This window comes from Anopheles gambiae, chromosome 2 (genome assembly GCF_943734735.2).
Source record: "Anopheles gambiae chromosome 2, idAnoGambNW_F1_1, whole genome shotgun sequence".
In the NCBI taxonomy this organism is placed as follows: domain Eukaryota; kingdom Metazoa; phylum Arthropoda; class Insecta; order Diptera; family Culicidae; genus Anopheles; species Anopheles gambiae.
The window spans coordinates 97,904,804-97,925,221 of NC_064601.1; the positions used below are offsets into that span (position 1 = coordinate 97,904,804).

At 45.1% G+C, this 20,418-nt stretch overlaps 3 protein-coding genes across 13 annotated transcripts in view; 1 reads left to right on the top strand and 2 right to left on the bottom strand.

The window, feature by feature from the left end:
- The window catches only part of LOC1276925 (tyrosine-protein kinase Src42A), a 90,928-nt gene extending 81,333 nt beyond the window's left edge, over nucleotides 1-9,595 (bottom strand). Inside the window, exons 1-2 of one of the 11 annotated variants that reach the window (XM_061651438.1) lie at nucleotides 9,435-9,595; nucleotides 5,525-6,309 (exon numbers count right to left, since the gene is read on the bottom strand). In XM_061651438.1, the coding sequence (XP_061507422.1) occupies nucleotides 5,525-5,797 (273 nt within the window). In that variant the 5' untranslated portion in view covers nucleotides 5,798-6,309; nucleotides 9,435-9,595. Of the gene's footprint in view, nucleotides 1-5,524; nucleotides 6,338-7,184; nucleotides 7,601-9,189; nucleotides 9,208-9,264; nucleotides 9,371-9,396 lie in introns of those variants that run through there. The other 10 variants (XM_061651441.1, XM_061651447.1, XM_061651440.1 and 7 more) reach the window with 10 other exon arrangements.
- Nucleotides 9,596-10,963: 1,368 nt separating this feature from the next.
- Nucleotides 10,964-12,375, top strand: LOC1276926 (zinc finger protein 605). The gene is made up of 2 exons (XM_316336.5): nucleotides 10,964-11,554; nucleotides 11,616-12,375. The coding sequence occupies exons 1-2, from the start codon at nucleotides 11,137-11,139 to the stop codon at nucleotides 12,302-12,304; spliced, it is 1,107 nt and encodes a 368-aa protein (XP_316336.5). The 5' UTR covers nucleotides 10,964-11,136; the 3' UTR covers nucleotides 12,305-12,375.
- An 8-nt stretch (nucleotides 12,376-12,383) lies between these two features.
- Nucleotides 12,384-15,189, bottom strand: LOC1276927 (mitochondrial potassium channel ATP-binding subunit). The gene is made up of 4 exons (XM_316337.5): nucleotides 14,925-15,189; nucleotides 14,477-14,846; nucleotides 14,312-14,409; nucleotides 12,384-14,244 (listed from the first exon to the last, which is right to left on the bottom strand). The coding sequence occupies exons 1-4, from the start codon at nucleotides 14,978-14,980 to the stop codon at nucleotides 12,612-12,614; spliced, it is 2,157 nt and encodes a 718-aa protein (XP_316337.5). The 5' UTR covers nucleotides 14,981-15,189; the 3' UTR covers nucleotides 12,384-12,611.
- Between the last annotated feature and the right edge of the window lie 5,229 nt (nucleotides 15,190-20,418).

Below are 20,418 nucleotides of genomic sequence, written 5' to 3' on the forward strand. Positions count from 1 at the left end.
AAAATACAATAACATTGCAAATTAAAAAGATTTTTTTAACAAAACCTTCCATACATTAAAACCAAAAATGAGCTTAATTTTCACTGTTGAATAACAATTGTATGAAATCTAATTTAATCAATTGGTAACGGTAAACTTAAGCAGCGCATAGTTCCATGATTAACTTAACCCACTTTAAACAAGCAATGAACAGCTAATGATTTTTGCCGCAATTGTTCGAGAAGATAACTATCGAGAACTAGCAAACTTGTGGGGAAATATAATCACTAAAAAATCAATACCGATTTCACACCCAGTCTAGACCACCCTGGTGCACACCCCTCGCCACCCAGTCCAAGGAGGGTCCCGGCCTACCAATGCGCCTTGTACAATCGTTGAAAAAAACATTGAATAATGTTACGGTTCATTGCCCACCACACACTCGCATAAGCACACACACACACACATACATACAACAAATTGACGTGCAACATTGGGCAAAAAATAAGTGTGTTTGTGCAACCCACTGTACTTAAACCCACCAACACACCCGCCGCGCGCGCGCGCTCCACGAGGCACGTTGCAATTTTGCGCGCTTTGTTTGGTGAGGCATCAACATGGCATGAAAGGATGAGTGAGGCGAGAGCTGTGGGCTGCTGATAATGTGCATGTGCGCGATGATTAAGATCATTATGCTATAACGGTCGTAGCATATTACTCACGCAGCTAGTAAGGCTCAATTTATGACTAATCGTCAAACAATATTTGTTTAACAAGCTTTGATCTTTTGTACTGTGTTTTGGACGGTTTATTTGAGATAAATTTTGAATTTTAAACATAACATTGACAAAATGATTTTAACGGGAAGAAAAGAACATAGATTTCCTTGGAAAAACGGTCATTAAATCGACAAATTATCTTAATCACACTTTAACTAACGACGCAAATCTATCATTTAAATAAAAAAATATATATAGGTCATTAAAATGATTCATCTACGTGTCACAAATGACCGGTTAAAATCAAACTATGAACTGTGAACACAAAACTACCCTGTTTGTAATTGACCATCCAAAATGAACAACCAAAACCGTTCGGCTCATCGTTTAATTTAATGTTTGCGTTTTTCACGCCCTAATACACACTTAACGAACAGCGCAAACAGTTGTCACCGAACCGAAATCATGGCCGAAAATGAAGGGGGGGAGGGGGGGGGGGGATTTTCGGTCACGCATGAGCAGCGGTGCCGTACAATTAGTGAGCCAGCCAGCCAGCGTTCCCCAATTGGCTGTGATTTTGCGGCCCGGCTCAAACTAAACCGGCAGCCAATTATAGAGAATAGACTAGTCGCTAGTAAAGCAGTGATAGTAAGTGGTTCGAAACTAATCAACGCACATTTGAAAACTCCATTCACTTGACATGCTTTTAGTTCAATAGTTCAGATAAAGCAAGCGATTGAGAAGCACGCTTTGCTTTCTATATTGTTTATTTGGACACATTTGCCATTTCCACACGAACTTATTGTTATCAAACGAACTGGAATTGATGAAATGGTACAAATTATCACTAAATGCTCGCTAAATACATGTTACACGTAATGAACAAATAAAATTACTTTATCAGTTGCCAGAAAAATGGCTATTTCTCAAAAGGCAATACAGCATACCGACTGATAAGCAAGCGCAATGCCAGCAATCCCTAAATTGTACGTCTCTATCGGTCTAAGCAGAAATAAAATCCACCCGATTAGGCGTCAAAGGTATAAAAAAAGGCAAGATAATACTCAATGTTGATCGCTATCATGTTCTGCGAAGGATTTGCACAACATATTGACATACGGGTTGCTCAAAAAAGGGTAAACACCACGATATTTCGATTTTGCAAATCAACGGAGCGTGTAACCAAACCTTGCAGAAAAAGCTCAACCGCCAACGTTCACTTTCCACAACACGGGCCCAAGAAGGCCAACAAAGGGGAATGGATGATGTTCAAGATGTACACCAAATGCTTCTCCCCACCACCACCACCATCTTTCTGTGTGGTCGGGGGGAGAGTTTGCCGAAACACTCTTCATTTCACCGACGAAAAGAAAGGCCTAGAAAAGCGTCTTCTGCTTCGGCCCATTAGTTTGCTAATAATGCTAATGGACTGGGGGCCACTGGTCGGTCCACTCGCACGCCGTGATTGCTCTCGACAGCGTCTCTCTCACCCGCCCCGATGTTTTCTCAATTGACGCACCATCACCAGCACCACCACCTGTTGTTGGGAGGGACGCAACTTTTGCAACAAACTGTTAAAGACGCCACCCGGTCAGCGCCCTATCAGGGGTACAACAAGAGGAGCGCTGGAAAAGCGCACCGTCGTTATGATGCGATTAGACGGCAGGCTTGCCGCTAACAGTGCAGGAATGAGGAGGGCCAAGCGGGCCGAACAGAGCAGCGTAGAGCAGCCGATAACGATTTCATGGAGAGAGAGAGAAGGGGGCTTTTTGATTCGCATTCAACCGAAACAGTACCACAACATATCGGAGGAGCGGTCGCCATCGGTCGAGCCGAAAAACTTTCCCTTTCGATGCATACGCGGGACCAACGAACACTCCGATGGCGTTGGCGCTCCGTCCGTTGGGCAACACACAATCGATAGTGAGCATTTTAGAAACATTGGCTGTAGTAAAGCCATGGAAAAAGACGGAGATGAAAAGGCATACAAATTATAATTCCGATTTGAACATCATCAGCGCGCGTGTAATTGAGGTTAGAGAGAGAGAGAAAGAGATCTCAATGTTGTCGGATGATTGCGACAGACACCTTTCGAATCCTGCCAACCAGTGAGCTCCATATCGGTGTGTAAAAATAGCGCACATTACAACACACACGACTACACGTGTTGCATGATATGATTTATGTATTGATTTTAACCAGTTTTCCCCAACAAACACATAACTGAATCTCCGATATCTATCCACTGCATTGAGCAAAATAGATAACAGACAAGAGATCCACCCAGTTTGCTTGAACGATTTCGTCATTCCACGGCACCATGGGCAGAAAGCAGAACACGGAATAACTCTACCCGCAGCAAATGTGCTCATCAACATCATCATCCAATGGAATGTGGTCGATCAGGAACCCGACATACCGACATACCCCTCATAATAGAACGTTTGCCACCAACACCCAGAGCGAGGCAAGCAGCAGTCGGGCCAAATCGTTCCTCATCCCTAATGAGGTTTAGTAGTCCGGGGCAGTTTTCTCCCTCTCTATATACCTCTCTCTCTCTCCCTCTCATTATGGTTGCCAACCGAACCAATCGAGGCTGAACCTAATGCAGGGTGATCAAACTTACACGAAACTACGGCTGCTACGGTTTGAGATATATTTAACCTTCTAAGCGGAACCAGATGGCATATACGTTCAACCGTTGCATTGGTACATCATTGAGTCAAGCCGGCGGCTGCTGCTGCTGGTTCGGTCCGGGTTCCGGGGTCCCTCGGAGGGTTCGTTCTTGCCGACATGTTGAACAAATTACTGTACACAATATGCATGGGACCTGTCCGAGTTCCCAAGTTGCGTAACAAAAAGCAAAGGGTAGTGTATGTCCCAATGCTGCATGCATTTGGATTGTCAAAAATTTCCGAATTTAACTTGTTTTCAAATGTTTCAAAGGCATCTGGCCACTTGGATGAGTCAATCGACACTCGATTATTCCATTGATAATCGTTTTGCAAAAATGATTAATTCTTGCCATCCAAAGCAATTCAGCTTGATAGTGAAAGAAGATTCTCAGAACCGGTTCAATATTCCCCAATTACTTATTCATCAAACTCATAAATGATCACTAAACAACGACCCTTCAGATGAAAGGGTGTAGTTTATTCCTTGAATTCTTCTTTATGGCATAGCACCCTACGCAGTCTGACCGGCATTATAAAGCTTTCTAGACATGTCGAAACCCTTTACCACATTGTTAACCCATAGCTAAAGAGGAGAAGGTCTACGCACCAGCTTGCGGCTTCCATAAGACTTCCAACAAGTTCTCCTGAACTTTATCTACAGTTTTGCAAACACAATATCATTTTATCCTTCATTTTCTGAATGATGTCTTTATCTGTGGATCATTAGATCTGATAGATTATCAGCTTGTTATGTTAATATAATAACTACTATAAACTCAAGAACCAACGAAAAACTGAAACAGTCTAAAAAGGAACAACGGAATGTCACTCAATAATTCGCGCTACAATCAAAGGTTTAGGTACAGATAGTTACCGAATGACAATAGCCAGCAACAAAAACCATTTTAGAGCCATCAAATGGTTCTGAGCCCGCCAAAAAAGTGTCTTTCTATTGTGACGAAAGAAAAATTGCCACTAATCGTTCCTCCTTTCGGCAATTTCACCTCGTCATGTGGTGATTATAGCGGCAATAACAGCAACAACAGTAACAGAAAGACCAACATCAAAGGCCTCAACCCAACCACCCAGTTTTGAATTTACCTTTCCGCTCTTCTCCTAGAACCTAAAACCTTCCATCAAAGTTTCGGATTACCGAAACACAACACACGCAGACAAAAAAAGTTCCAAAAGCGACACCACTACAGCTCGCACAACAAAAAAGAAACGAGCTCCAAAAACATAAACATATGCACCCTGGAACACACCGAGCAGTACCCACGATCAGTGTTACTACCCCCTTGCGTCATGATCAAATCCAGCGCCCAGGCCAGCGCCAAAACAGAACCAAACAAAACAGGAAAAAACGCCAAACAGCCCGTAGAGCAGGCACGGCCAGGGGACCGGGGCGAGCACACTATGGGCCCACGATCGGTGGACCTTTTAATGAAAGATCATCGGGTCGGATACGAGCGTCTGTGTGTGTGTGTGTTTGTGTGTTGGGAACAAGTTCTATTCATTCTCATTCTCCGCTCGCATCAAACAAACCAACAAAAAAGGCACCAAATTCCATCCCTCTGTCCCTGGCTTATGCCTTTTTTTTTGTCCGTTGGTTGTTGCTCTGTGGCAACTTTCCATTCTCCATCATCATCATCAGCCTGCGTTCAATGCTTCTGATGCTGGCTGACTGGCTGGTGGCGATAATTTTAGATCGAGACATTCTCACAAGACACGATTGGGCCCCGATGGCCGTCAGCAGAGAGCACAGACCACAGCCCAATTCTTGCTGTGCTTCTCATTCTCCCTTTCCGTGTGTTTGTGCTGTTTGTTTGTTCCCTTCCTTCGGGTTCTGGGCTTTCAGCTTGGGCAATCATCGTGAGGATTTGGTAATTTTATAGGCTTCCCGCGGGTCCTTCTGCTCGTTCGCTTCCCATCCCTCCTTCCCAACACCAACAAACATCCTCATGCGGGTTAGTCTTCGCTCCGATAGTTTACTGTTCTCACGTCTACATCCTCCCAAGAAAAAAAATGATTTCGATCCTGCGCATTTAAAAAATCTTCAATAAAAACCGACCACAAGTCCTCTCCTGTGCTCCTTAGCGGAGTTTTATTACAACCTTCCGCATTCCCACAGCCACCTTGCTGCACACCTACCTGAGTGTCGTTGAGTATCTCCAAATGTTCGCCCTTGCGGAAGCTCAGATCCTCGTCGGTGCGGGCATCGTAGTCGTACAGCGCGACGAAGATCTTGGCCGTGCTGATCGAATCGTTGCCCGGATCGGGCAGGGCCGGCATCGGCTGGCGGATCGCTTCCTGGGGCGGCGTGGCCACCGGATTGCCGGCCAGCACCGGCTCGCTGTCGATCGGTCCCGGTCCGATCGGGTCCTTCGGGTCGGCCTTGGCCGTGCTGCTGAAGCAATTGCCCATCGTTCTGTCGGAAGCACTTCACAAAATCGACGATATTTCCCGTGGTTTTGCGGGAATTCTTTGTTGCCAAAACTACGGACACACACACAGACACACACACACTTATGCCTTTCCCTTTTTGCTGGGTTGGCGAACTTTTATTCAACAATTGGCAAGTGTAATCACACCTCGATAATTTCACTTCACATTGGGGCTTTTCCCCAAACCGTTGAGCCGATGGGATGGGAGGACGGGAGTGTTTGCTTTCTCTCGTTCTCTCTGCACTACTTCTTCTTCTTCTTCTTTGCTACACTTTCTTCTTACACTGCACTAATCCGCACAAATCTACGACGCTGTCATTTCACCTGTTGGTGCGGAGGAGGTTGACTTTAGAGACGGGTTTTCCAGCTTTCCCGTTGCTCTAGCAGCCTAACTACTACACATGCTCACATACACTGACACGTCTACAGACGATTACATTTCACATGTACACACATACAAATCACACACACACACACAAACACGCACTGTTGCTGTTGGGACAAAGGGAAAGAATAAACACTTTGAAATGAAACACTTTAGTAGGATTCTTGTTAGAAAAATGTGAGCCCACATTGGAATTGTATGACTTCACACCTAGGCGAGGCCCTATTGGACGCCTGTTTTACGCACTCTTTCTTGCGGGTGTGGGTGGGTATGTTTGCCTTGTTTATTTTTTTCTAAATTCTTCACATTTCTTAATGCACACATGAACATCTACACACTCGCAGAAATAAGGGCAAACACATGATGACACATACGCAACGCCCGCTGCAGTTCGGGAAGGATAATTGTCACAAACCGTTCGAACCGTTCCACTACATTGACACCACTCACAATCAAAGTAGGCCTGAGACCTTTCCTCTATTTGCTTACTTGCTCATTTTCATCCCACCGCCAAAAAACAAGAGAGCAACCACGCCACTGTTCTCCCGCGAATGACCTCGAAATTTTCACCTCCCCCTCCCCCTCCAAAACATGCAGCTTCCCTTTCGCGGGAAGGATATCCCGACATTCACAAAGAAAATACAAACAAAGCGGCACTTTTTTGTTTGTTTCTTTGAAAGTTTTACTTCTCAAAGACACACACGGGAGCATAAATATGCTGCCCTGATATGGTGCACTTGTGCACTTGTGCTTTGTGTTTCATCTGACCTCATAAATTCTCCCTTTTTTGACGCTCTGTATCGTCGTCCTTGCTGTATCCCGAGAGCGTTGTCGCACCAGTTTGAACATGAACAAAACCAACCCGACCCCACACAGCGCACCTTCCCTGCCCTTCCAACTTTGTCAAACATATATTACACACGCACACGCTCACATACACATACACACCCCTATTCATCAGGGGAATTGCTCAAAACAATACCAAACTTGTGATTTACTGTACGCTGAAGAATGCAACACACAACACAGCATCCCGCCGTCTTCACGCACTCTCACGGCCACTGCCCACTCGTTTTTCTTTGGGGTTTCTTGTGTTTTGGACACACGGCACACGACACCGAAATAGCAAGCAGAGCGTTCCTTCTTTTCACTGTGTGTGCGGCTGTGTTGTTGGGATATAGGAATAAGAAACACAAGCAGCATACACACTTGAGCCAATCTAGCGACTCCTTTTGGTTAGCTGGCTTTTGCTGCTAGTGCTGCTGCTGCTGCTGCTGCAATCACGCACCACCAACACATTTGCGCCACACATACACGCGCACGAGAAGGGTGAGGAAAGCCGGCACGCACACCACTGCACTATCGTTCATTTCAATCGATTGGCTTGCAGGGTTTGACAGCAGCTAGCATAATGTTAGAGCGTGACATTTAACTCATTGGAAATGATCGTATTTCTAATTTTTTTGATTAAAATTTGTTTTGTTGAGTTAAAGTAAAGTTTATTTTTGTAGTCATTTACTCAAGAATACCAAAAGGATAATAGTTCAAATACAATTTCCCAAGAAATAGGTAGAGGCAGAAGGACAACATTGTATCAAGCGAATGTCTCAAAAAGTCATTTCTTCAGGCAGTTGCTTTTGTATTTTAGGTTCAACTCTTAAGCTAAAAATTTCTGTTATTAAACTTAATACTTGATCTATAACAAAGCACACAATATTGGTGTGCTTTGAAGAGAAATATAAAGTTTGTTGGGCTTATATTCAAAATATCTTCTATAATGAGTAAGTACAGTGAACTCTCTCAAATCTGCGACTGCTTCAATACGAATAAAACACTCTTAATTGAACAGTTTTGACAGTCCGGTCTCGTGGTACAATCGTTACCTCGTACGACTGAACAACATGCCAGCAATGGGTTCAAGCCCCGAATGGACCGTGCCCCCATACGTAGGACTGACAATCCTGCTATGTGTAATTAGTAAGTCACTGAAAGCCAAGCCCATTAGTGATAAGCCTTTACCGACCACAGTTCTTGACCCATAGAAGAAGAATTTGGAAAACCTCTGAAATCTGTGAAACCTCTTATTTGTACATGGTGTTGTCATGTTTATTGAATGATGTATGTTCTAATCTGCAATTGTGTTCGCAGTTCCTTAGCCTCAGCCAAGGCTGCATATTAAATGTTCTATGTCTTTCTAGTTTGTATGAACATTTCATTCACTTTCATTCTCTCTAATTTGAAACCCCCTCTAATGTGAGTGCCATTGGCTCTCCAATAAGAGAGAGTTGATTGTAATTAAGTAAGTTCACGAGTAAGTTCAGCAATAGCTAATACTGAACAATGCAAATTGTCCAAATAAATTGAATCGTTCTCGCACTGCATTGAATTACTCTTCAATAAGTAAGTTATTTTGCTAGTGAAACTTGGGCAAGTATGGGCAAACATTAAAAAAACTATCCACTTTACCAGAATACTTTGTGAGCAAAACTTCATTTTTCCAACTCAATGCCTTCAACAAATTGTCTTAAGAACCCTGCAATCTCGCAATTCGTACACATATTCACCCACACATACACCGTATCCACTTTGCTATGTGGCCCCTTTCTCGTCGTCGTCGTTGTGTGTCGTGGCTGTGGTGTATTTTTTCTCTCTCTTTCTCTCTCGCCTATTTGTCACCCTACCAGAGGTCCAATCACTCAATTACTTTCTATTGCAGCGAAACATAAACACGTAAATGCACTTTATTGAATGAAAACTGGCCCAGTTGGTCGGGCACGGATCGGCCCCGGGTTCCCGGAAGCAGCAGTTCTGCCTGCCTTTGGTTGCCCCTTTTTTGGGCAACACACACCACTGGGGACGGTTTTCACAGAGCACGCACGACGGGACACGGGGGTGGTGGATCGTTCAAGTTTAACCTTTCACCGAACCGAAAAACCAGCCCAATGGATAGAAACTTGAACAACCACACACTCTGCAAGAATGCATACTTTTCACTAGCAGTTAATCAGCAAAGCAGTCGCATCCGAAAGGAGACACTTTTCTATCGAACGGGTATCGCTCACTATCTTTCTCACACTGCACGCACGGACCGTCCCTGCCCTTGTCAAATTTGGGCCGAATTCTGGAAGCCACGGGGCAGCTACTGCACACAGTCAAGGCAGCCTCGGAATCACACGCCACGACGATGCACACACATTGGCAAGGCTTTGGGTTGATTTTCTCTTTCTCCTACCTGTCGGCCGAAACGAAGCGCTGCACGACGCGCCCACCACTTGGAGTTGTTTGCCTGACTCTTTGTGAATTGTGCTCACGTTCACAGTCTGCCACACTCACACGCGCTGCCTTCGCTGGGCTGGCTGATTTTCGTATGACCCGTCTGGTCGGGGTATTGTGTTTACGGATTGGCGTATTTGCGTGTGTGTGTGCCTGCGTTGCTTTCTGTTATTTTGTGTCATTCCGAAACGTCAAATATTTTTTTGGTTTATGGCAGTGAGTTGTATACTTTCCGTGCGAATTGTGATTTATCGGCATTTTATTTATTTTTTATCTTTAAAATAAAGTAACTTTTATCGAAATTTATCAATCTTTTCATAATGATGTTAATTTGTTTGCTACAATGGCTGTAAATTATTAAAAACAGCTTTTTTTCGAAAAAGGTTGCGGCTTCTTGTTCGCTCTAGTACTCAGAGTGACCAGAAATACCGATTTATCCATATTCCTACCGATTTTTGATATGCCTACCGACTCACAGATGAGCCTCCTAAAACTACCGATTTTTCATTTCTTCTTCTCTCTCTTTCTTCTTTGGCTCAACAACCGTTGCCGGTCAAGGCCTGCCTGTACCACTTGTGGGCTTTCAGTGACTTATTGATTACTCCCCATAGCAGGATAGTCAGTCCTACGTATGGCGGCACGGTCTATTTGGGGATTGAACCCATGACGGGCATGTTGTTAAGTCGTACGAGTTGACGACTGTACTACGAGACCGGGTTAATTTTTCATTTATCCTACCGAAAATCACAGATTTTTTCGTAATACTGACCAAAAACTCATAAAACCATTTCCCAAATCACTTAATGTATTAAACTCTATATGGAAATCACGAGCAACCAGAACCAGAAATTCAACAGAGAAAACAAAGAAGTTCATGAGATGCGATGATACCGGACGCGCTGATAAAATTGTATATGGGATTTGACAGATAATGTAAGACGTGCGATTTTGTCATACGATGGAATCAATTCAGGAGTCATTTATACAGGATTTGTAGAAACCATCTCTAATTTATGTTTTGTTATCATTTAAATTACCAATTCATCCAAATAATCTAAATAGTTGCTGACAGCACATTCGATTTGCACTGTCCTAAGCGGCCGCGTGGAGCCCCGAAAAGGGATTCCTCAACGCTCTGAAGCAAATGTGCATCTCAATCATTCGTTGGGTTAGATTCCCTAGTACAATTTTTAGATCGACACTACCGAAAGGCCTCATGTGACTGCTATGAACCAAATATAAACTATCTCCTTTGAATAAATAAAGGATGTATTTGCTCATGCTGCTGAACCTTTGTTGAGCAGATTAGCTTCCATCTAGACTACTCTCCCCCCCCTACCCCCCCCCCCCCACTCTTCGTGCTCAACAATTCAAAGCCTACTGAAAACTACCGAAAAAATCTGAATCTCCTACCGAAAACTACCGATAAAATTTTGATGCGCCTACCGAAAATCGCCAAATTAATCTGGCCACTCTGCTGGTGCTGCACTTGCCAACTGTCAAGCAGGTTTATTTGTAAACAAAACAATTCCGAAATCATTCCAGCGCAAGCAAATCGATTACAGAAAACGATAAAAGTTGTTATTTCAAGCAATGGCTAAAGATTTTACTTCAGAGAACAAGTAGAAGATTTCTTAAATCAACGCTCAAACAATAACACCATGCAATCTGAGCTACACACGAGCAGTTATTCCACAACCAAAACGACAAACACAACACCGGTACGACACCAAGATGGATATTCGTTGCAGCTTCCAGGCCGAATCAAGATAGAACGCTTACCACACGCCGAAATCCAACTCAGCTATGCAAAAATGATCGCCAACTATCAAATTAAAAGGGAAAATGATTCAACTGAACTATTGCCGCAAACGATTGCCGATGGAACAGTGAGCGAAAGTTACTTGCTGGCGGCAAGCAATGTGCATTCAACGGAAAGTGCCGGAGAATCCTCGTTTGTGAGTGAGATTGAAATCGGTGCCACAACGATTGCGTCTCAGTTTGAGGAAAATGTACAAATCAAAAGGGAATACAGCTCCAACGACGAAGGTTCGTTGGAGCAGCAGCTAATAACGGACGGTAAGTTGACAAATGAAAAGAGTCAATAGAATATATGTACGAATTATCTTCTTTTATGTAGATCATACCACAGAACACTTTACAAGGACAACGGATGCAGAAAACCAGTCGCTTCCATTTGGATGTGAATATTGTGACGCTTCGTTCGTGAACCTTCGCCAGCTGAACAACCACCGGCGTAACCACCAGCTGGACATGTGTCCCGTATGCAAGAAAACCATCGTTGCCCGGTACCTCAAGGAGCATGTAGCGCTAAACCATCCCAAATCCGACGCATTGCCTCAGAAGCGCATCTACAAGTGTGATCAGTGCGAGAAGCTGTTCTACTGCAAAACGCTGCTGATCGATCATCAGCGCAATCATCAAACGAAAGAGTGTCCTTACTGTAAGCAGATGGTAAAGCTGCGCGTACTCAACATGCACATCGCTCGGAAACATTCGGCGATCGTGTCGCAGGCCGAACATTGCTCCTTTCCCTGTGATCAGTGTGATCGAGCGTTCGGCACAAAGGCGCTGCTCGTAGACCATCAGCGCGATCATCTGTCGAAGAACTGTCCGGAGTGTGGGGTGAAGGTGTTGGCGCGCTGTCTAAAGAAGCACATGGCCCGGAAGCATCCGCCCGGTGGGTTAGGTGTTAAGGCAAACCGGAGCTACCAGTGTGAGCAGTGTGATAAAACTTATTCCAACAAACGAACGCTCATCGTTCATCAGGCAAAGCATCAAACGGAGGATGAGGGAAAAATTGTGTGAATGCTGTAGTTAACAAGACATAAACCTGAAACTGTTGAAAAGACAATAGAAATAAACGATTGTAAACGTTACATTTGAGTTTGTTTTAATTTTTTTCTATGAGCAAAGGCACACAATTTCCTTTATCTCGTCGTTTATTCGAGCCAAACGCAATGCTAGCATTTGTTTCGTGTAATAAATAGCCCCTAGTGTGCATGATGTTGCTTCATTAAGCAATAATTGTCTTTTGATTTTGCTAAACTCCCGGCCCCAACCATTCAGTAACAACTAAACCCTTAACCAAGCGCAACACACTAACGCCCACCCTCTAACCGTACGATCGTGCATCGTGCTCCTGCCGCTGTTGGCGCTCCTGCTGCTTCACCAGCTCGTAATAGTATCCCTGCGCCTTCAGCAAGCTGTCATGCGTGCCCACCTCCACGATCTGTCCCTGATCCAGCACCACTATCACGTCCGCATTCCGAATCGTCGACAGGCGGTGCGCAATGACGAGCGTGGTCCGGTCGAGTACGGCCGCATCGAGCGCACGCTGGACCACCGCTTCGCTGGCCGCATCGAGCGCACTGGTCGCTTCGTCCAGGATGAGTATCGTCGGCTGCTTCAGCAGTGCCCGGGCAATCGCGATCCGCTGGCGCTGGCCCCCGCTAAGCTGTATGCCTCGTTCGCCCACCATCGTCTCGTACCCATCGGGCAACCGGCTGACGAACTCGTGCGATTGTGACATTTTGGCCGCTTCCATCACCTCCTCCCGCGTCGCATTCGGACGGCCGTAGCGAATGTTTTCGTAGATGGTGGTGCCAAACAGGACCGGCTGCTGCTCGATGAAGCCGATCAGTTCCCCCCGCAGCCAGCTCGGCGCCAAATGACCCAGCTCGTACCCATCGATCGTGATGCGACCGGCCGTCGGTTCGTAGAATCGTTCCAGCAGCGCCGCCACGGTCGACTTGCCACTCCCGCTCGCGCCCACCAGTGCCACCGTTTGGCCCGGTCGAAGCACGAGATTGAAATCCTTCAGCACGCGCTGATTGGGCCGAGTGGGATATATAAACTGAACTTCCTCGAAGCGTATCTCGCCCCGCAGATTGCTGTCCGGGATGATCAGGCCATGCTTAAGGTCGACCCGCGGCTCCAGGCTCAGGAACTCGAACACACGCGCCCCCGCCGTCATGCCGCGGATGACCGAGCCGAGCAGGATGGAGCCCTGGGCGAGCGATCGCTGAACGCCCTGGGCCGCCACCAGGAATGCCATCAGATCGCCCGCGCTGATGGAGTTCGCCGACATGAAGTGGCCGCCGAGCAGGAGCGTCGTCAGCACCATCCCGTTAAGGCACAGATTGCTGAGCGCTTGAAAGACGGCAATGCCGGCACCGAGCTGCTGCGACAGGACGGCCGATTTGTCCGTCTCCACCCGGAACAGCTCGATCTCGCTGTACTCGCTGGCACTAGCCCGTACGGTGCGAATGTTCGACAGTGCCTCCTCACTCACCGATGTGGCTCGCTCGGATTGGGCCTGTGCCTTCTTGCTTAGGTGGCGCAGCGAGCGCCCGAGCAGGGAAAACATGGCCACCGCTACCGGGACCGACACGAGCGCAATGCTGGCCAGCTGAGGCGAGATCCAGAACAGGGAAATGCCACCGCCGACGAGCTGGGCGAAGCTGCGCAAACCCTGCGAGATGCACTGCTTGAAGCTGGACTTGAAATCTTGCACGTCCGCGGTCAGCCGGTTGACCAGCTCGCCGGTACGATTGTGATCGAAAAACTCCAGATCTTGGATGATGATCTGCTTGAACAGGTCCTGCCTGATGCTGGCCGCCATCTGCTCGCCGATCTGGCTGAGCAGCAGAATGTACAGGAAGGTAAAGCCGGACTGGGCCAGATACATGCCGAACAGCTGCAGCGCAGGGCCCCGCATGTCCCGAAAGAAGCTTGCGGTATTGATGCTGGGGGAAAGTGAAGAAGATGGTTTGAAGTTACGTTCCCCATGATTGAGAAGGTGATTTTACTCACTCTTTAAGGCTGCTGCCTGCATACCGGGCCAGCTTGTTAACGATCACTCCGAGCAGATTCGGTATTTGAATGTTGAAATATGCCACGGCAAGAGCAGCCTAGGATTCGAAACCATTTTTAGAGCATTATGTTATGTTAAATCACCTTTTGCATGTGCTTCCTCACCATAACGGCACCAATCAGCTTGCCCAAATGCCGCCTCAGGTAATGCCAAAACTTCCACCAATCGAACCGCACCGCCCCATCGTCCACTAGGTGCCGCTGGCCGGCCAGCCGGTTTACGGACGCCTCACAGTGCACGAACGACTTCCGGTACTGATAGCCCAGCGTGATGCTTACGACCGTTCCACCCAGCAGCACCCTTATCAGTCGCGATCCCTGTGAACTGGTTTTCGTAACCGTGTGCGAGGGCCGGACCACCGTTCGCTGGATGGTGTTACGGATCGGTTGCAGGAACCCACTCCTCCCCAGTCCGAACGATTGAACCGTCTTGTGGAGCAGCACATTCCTTCCCTCCGTGCTGTATGGAGAAGACCTGAAACAAACAAGAAATAGCAGCAACGGAACGAGGTTGAGGTTATGCAATCTCTCTACAGAATCGGCCACTACCGACCGAGTCAGTCCCTGCCAGCAACATTGTCGGTGCGGGGAGAGTAGCAACTTCAGCATTGCTCACGAAACCAGTGCAAAACACGTCCGGGCGTAGCTCGTAAGCCACGGATTGTTGGCCGCGCTCGGAGAACGCTTCTTGTGTCCGGTTGGTTTGAAAACAACGCAACACTTTCGCTGTTGCACAGACTGTTGTGATTTGTGTTATTTTTTTGTCCACTGCTTTTTTCGTAGTTGTAGTACATGTCAAAAGTACCGGTGTAAACAACAGCTGATTGTCAGTTGCGCACAATGGAGCGGTAAAAGGATTGTGCAGCGTGACATTCAACGGCAGGAGCTTGAAATGTTTCCATGTTTTCTGAAATGTTTTGTGAAATATTTCCGTTTTTTCAAAATGTGCAGTTTATCTAAGTACAGTAGAACGTCGATTATCCGGGGGCGGATTAACCGGCGGGCGGCTTAACCGTGCGCATAAATGTGACAGCTGTTCAAACGTACAGCGAACATTTGCAGCGATAGTCAAGTGGGCAACCAGATTTTTGTGCAGCTCTAAAGTGTCTAGTGATATTTTCGATATTCATTTTTGTTCATGAACAGTTGTTAAACCTATAGTTATTGATTAAAATAATATTTTACTAACGATTAATCGATTTATTCAAGTTGGATTAATCATAAAACTAATAAAAAACTAGTAATAAAATAATTTTTATATGAAAATGACATTTCTTGGACCATTATCCGTGCAAATCGATTAACCGGCAACCGTCCGGTCCCGAGCTGCCCGGATAATCGACGTTCTACTGTAATCCACCGTGCAAATAAAATGAAGAATAACGCACATTAGTTTGTTAGTTCCTAGCATGTAAGGGAGCATTTTCAGGATCGATTTGGGTTCAAGATCTCTTCTAGGAATAGTTTGGGTGCGGATTCTATTCCTGGAACTGTATGGCTTCAGGGTAAGATTCAGGAACGGTGTAGTTTCAATATAAGTTCCAGGACCGGCATGAGTATATGGGTTCAGATCGAGTATTAGTTTAGGATCCGAATCAGCCTATATGGGGTTAGAATAAACTCCAGCGTTGGTAAGGGATAAGGATTTGTTACATCAACAGTATGTTTTCGAGAGTAGTTTGAGTTCAGAACTGCCATGAGTTCAGGAACAGTTCCACAGTCGGTATGGTCTTTAAAAATATGTTTCTGGAAAAGTAAAAGTTGGGGATATGTTCGATGACTGGTATCGATTTGAGATTAGTTCCAGGTGTGATATGGACTCAGAATCAGTTCCTGAACAGTTAAGGATTTGGACTGAAATAGGTTCAGAATGAGGTCCTTGTGCTTAACAATATGTCTACCCAAGTACCACAAATCCACTGAACGACCATTAAACGGGTTCTAAACGGCTCAAGTTCTTAACCCAAAAATAAACTAAAAAGACTTCGTTTAACAGACGGTGGCCAACTGGTGCATTCTAAAAATAGCAAAAAAGCTTATGGTGCCATCTGCTCGTGGGATAGCCACACAGTGGAGCTTTCCTCGCTTTGAGAGTTTTCTTCTTCCTTCTGTACTGTTCAATGGTTTCGCATAGAAGTTATGCATCGAAACTAGAACGGCGAAACGATTGTTTAAATACTAAACTCCAATTTCACTCACTAGCATTGAAGCAAGTAAAAGAGACAAATGTAGTCTAAAAGACTCAAAGTCTCTATTATCAATCAAACAAACAAACAAACTAACTAACGTTGTGGAACCTGGGCAGTAGTTCCAGGGCCAGCATGAGTTCAGGAACAGTTCCAAGATTGATATGGTTTCAAAATAAGTTCCTGGACTGGTAGAAATTTTGGAAGTAAGTGCTCGAGGAATGGTTTCGGTTAGGGGTCGGCTCAATAAATAGTATGGATTCAGGGTCAGTTCTAGAACAGTTGTGGATTCAGGCTTATGTAGATTCGGAACCAGCTCTATGACCAATATGGCTAAAGCATCATTTACAGGACCAGTATGTTTACATGATCAGTTCCAGGATGAGTATGGACTAAGGATCAGTTTCAGGAATGATATGAGGTGAAGATCAGGTTCAATAGCACTTCAGGTTCACTGGTACAGGTTTAGGATTAGTTCCGCTAACAATAAAAGATACGAATTTTGCTCTCTTGATGAATTATTTAGATTGCAGGGGCATCTGAGAATTCATATTTCTAAATATCTTTGCCTACTGTAGTTATTTTGATAAATGAAATGGGATTTGTTAGATTTTGAGATAGGCAGAACACACCCTTAAGTTAGGCAATGAATTAATAACGCCCATGCATAGGCAACACGCATTACATATATTTTCCGATTAGACAGAAATCCCATTTAAACTAGAATCCAGTTGGAATAGAACCCAACATTCAACACAACGAGAATTGAAGAAGAAAATGTATGTATCGTTAACGGAGCACGTAGGCTCCTGATAAGAACACCCCTGAAATTACCAGTAAATCAAGTTAAAATTCCAGTGTAGTTGACTAAGATCTTACATCAAGTTTTTGGTGAGCAGTGCTTTTATTGGGAAGTTCGATTCTCAAAAAGAGTGGCAAGACTATTTTTGGCAAATTCCGTAGTTAGCTTGGCGGAAATTTGCAAAAAATTGGGGTGCCAGCCTTTTTTAAGGCTATTGCTCGGGAGTACTGCTACCTCACTTAATACAGTCCACGAGACGGAGTAGGCCCTAGGAACCTACAGGATTAATACTGCTATATATATATTTATTTATTAAAAAACCACTTGTGAGAGATAACAATCCCGAACTCAGCAATATAACACTCGACATCTTCTATCGTCATTGTAAATTCTACAGCTATAATGATTCGGATAAAACTATTCCACCAAAATTACAAACAATGAACAACCTTCTCACAATCGTTGCAAAGAGTGCACTCAAATGAAGTCAGCACGATATTCCACAAACAAACGGTTGCAAACGAAAGTATTAAATTAAAACAACTCCGTTGCGCGATGAAGTGAAATGTGCACAGCTTGCATACCATTACTGTCCAGTATGGCAGCACATCCAACGGGGAACCATCTGGTAGCCTGCAGCGCTGGCAAAACCTTTACACCGCCCACTGCGCCTAAGGCAAGCGCAATATTCAAATTCAATTGCCGATATGCTTTTCCACTCTACCCCGTCCAGTTTCGGTGCGTGCAATAGTTGTTTTTACGTTGTTGTTGTTGTTGTTAATTCTTTTCGAAATTAAATAAATTCCCATAACTTCACATGACACAGCAAACCCGAAAATCCTGGTCAACCCGGCGTGTGCCCGGACCACAGTGTGGACATACAGTGCAGTCCCCGGGATCGTGCGTCCCAAAACAAACGTGCGTGTGTTGCGGGTGCAGGGTGGTAAAGGCAGGAAAGGGGGTAGTTCCCGGCTAGGGATAGAATTATTATCTTCCATGGAAAACGCTCGAACGGTCCACTGTGGTTTGCGTCTGCATTATGAGTGTAGCCTTTCGGGGGAATTGCACTTGTACCACATACACAAACACGCTGATGCGTTTCGGCGCATCCCATCCACCCGACCCACCCAAAAAGTGCCCCCCCCCATTTCAAGGGTCAAATTTTTGGCCCCATATTTGTATGTTAGTTTTGTACGGCGCATGGTTGTGGTAGGGAACCGCACGTTGACACACGGCCTTTGCGGTTTTTAGTGGCCCCGTTTTCCCAGCCCTGGTCTGGCCTACAGGGACCATTGTCGCACAGACACACATCTACACATGCAGCACCCAGTGTATCCTGCAAATTCCCCCCTTTCCCCCCCCCCCCCCCTATCAACCAATCCCCTGGGTGCATTTGTAGCAGTGTTTTGGAATGCATTTAAATACAGAACGTTTTCCCACGGGACCTACGGTGGCGCGAGCCCCCAAAAAGGTGGGGGCCGCTATCGATTCCGGCGGGTTGTTTTTTATTCATACGATTCTGCCTTTCCCATTCCCCCCCCCTCCCCATTCAGGGAGGCTCCTCTCTTCCTCCCTGTTGCGGCAAATAAAAAAACCCGCGGCCCGGCGAGTGTCCAACCGTGCCCGGCGCGTCACGCGTACGCGAGCAAACAATTTCGATACGCATGAAATGATATGAAAATATTCATAATACATTTCAAATTGACATATTTTCCGATTTTGCGGGAATGCGGGACAATGCTAACCTTGGGCCTGGTGAGGGTGGCTTTCGGTGTTTTTTGGGGGGAAGGGAAATAGGGGTGAGGGTGCGAGACGCGCGCGGTCGTTTCGATTTTTTGGGGAGGCAGCGAGCCGATTGCATGGGGTGAAAAGTACCAGAGTTTGCTGCTTCTGTGTGTATATTTCTGTTCAATTTTCGATCAACTTGGTAGAATAGTAGCAGCAGCAGCAGCAGCAGCAGTGGAAGTTGGACATCATTGGGGGCGTTTTTTTATAATGTATTCAGTTGCGTATTTTTCATTTCACTTCGACGTTTCTGCAGGAGTTGGTGTGCTCTGTTCATTTTCGGAAAGGGAGGATGACCATGCTGTCCAACTCACGTGGTAGAAACTACAGCTGCACGGGGAGGCGTTATTTTTTTGTTTGCATTTTTCAACATTCATTGGGAAATGGGCGCGAGGAGACGAATATTTTTTGTAATACGGATCGGCAATTTCAGGCTACAATGATTTAATAACGATCATTCAAATGTTTCCGGTGCGACAGGAATGTGCGACGCCCATCCGCTATGGGGGGAGAATTTGTGCGCTTTGTCTAGTGAACGAATTATTGATGACATTGTTGTACGGTTGAGGGGGGGAAATAGCATTTTTGTAGTGTAAGTAGGGTTTTAAAAAAATATTTTTGCATAATTTCATAACGAAAAATGTACGAATGGCATGTGTAATGTAACTACCATTCGCAGTAACCACCAAACAGACAACGTTCAGGCTTATTTTATTTTTGTTATTGAGATGTCTCGACTTCGTGTTCAATATTGCTAAGGAAATTAGGTGTACTTTGCAACTAATCTATCCCGCTTCCAATAGCGGTTTCATGTAAATGTTTCAAGTAAGAATGTTTTACACAAGAAAGCACCTAAGTATTTTTTTCAATACGAGGGTCAATTCTAACCAGCCATTCTTGATATCAATAACCCTGCAGGAAATGGATCGAAAACGATGTTTTGACAGTTTGGAAATATAAAATTTCCAGTTTGCTATGCTATGTTTGCTGCTATGAAATATTTAGTGTTGTAATGTGTTAAAATTAATCAGATAAAATCCTCCAAAATCCATTTAAAAGGGATACTTTGGTGAAATTAGATAAAAAAAGCTTACTTCTTTGGATTACCTTATAGGAAATTCCTTATTATTTGGCTAAGATTCAAATTATGTTAACGTATTTTGAAGTGCATCTTTGAGTATTTTAAATACTCGAATCTAATAGAATCGAGATAAAAGCAAAGAATAAGTTCCATTGTTGTATAAGTTAACTATGTACATAACTCTGATAAATCA

Excerpts from the sequence above, each read along its gene's own strand:
- LOC1276926 (XM_316336.5), top strand. The coding sequence starts at position 11,137 with ATGCAATCTGAGCTACACACGAGCAGTTATTCCACAACCAAAACGACA. Across the intron at positions 11,555-11,615 it reads GCAGCAGCTAATAACGGACG|ATCATACCACAGAACACTTT; the intron begins GTAAGTTGACAA and ends TCTTTTATGTAG.
- LOC1276927 (XM_316337.5), bottom strand. The coding sequence starts at position 14,980 with ATGCTGAAGTTGCTACTCTCCCCGCACCGACAATGTTGCTGGCAGGGA. Across the intron at positions 14,847-14,924 it reads TGCTGGCAGGGACTGACTCG|GTCTTCTCCATACAGCACGG; the intron begins GTCGGTAGTGGC and ends TGTTTGTTTCAG. Across the intron at positions 14,245-14,311 it reads GCAGGCAGCAGCCTTAAAGA|CATCAATACCGCAAGCTTCT; the intron begins GTGAGTAAAATC and ends ACTTTCCCCCAG.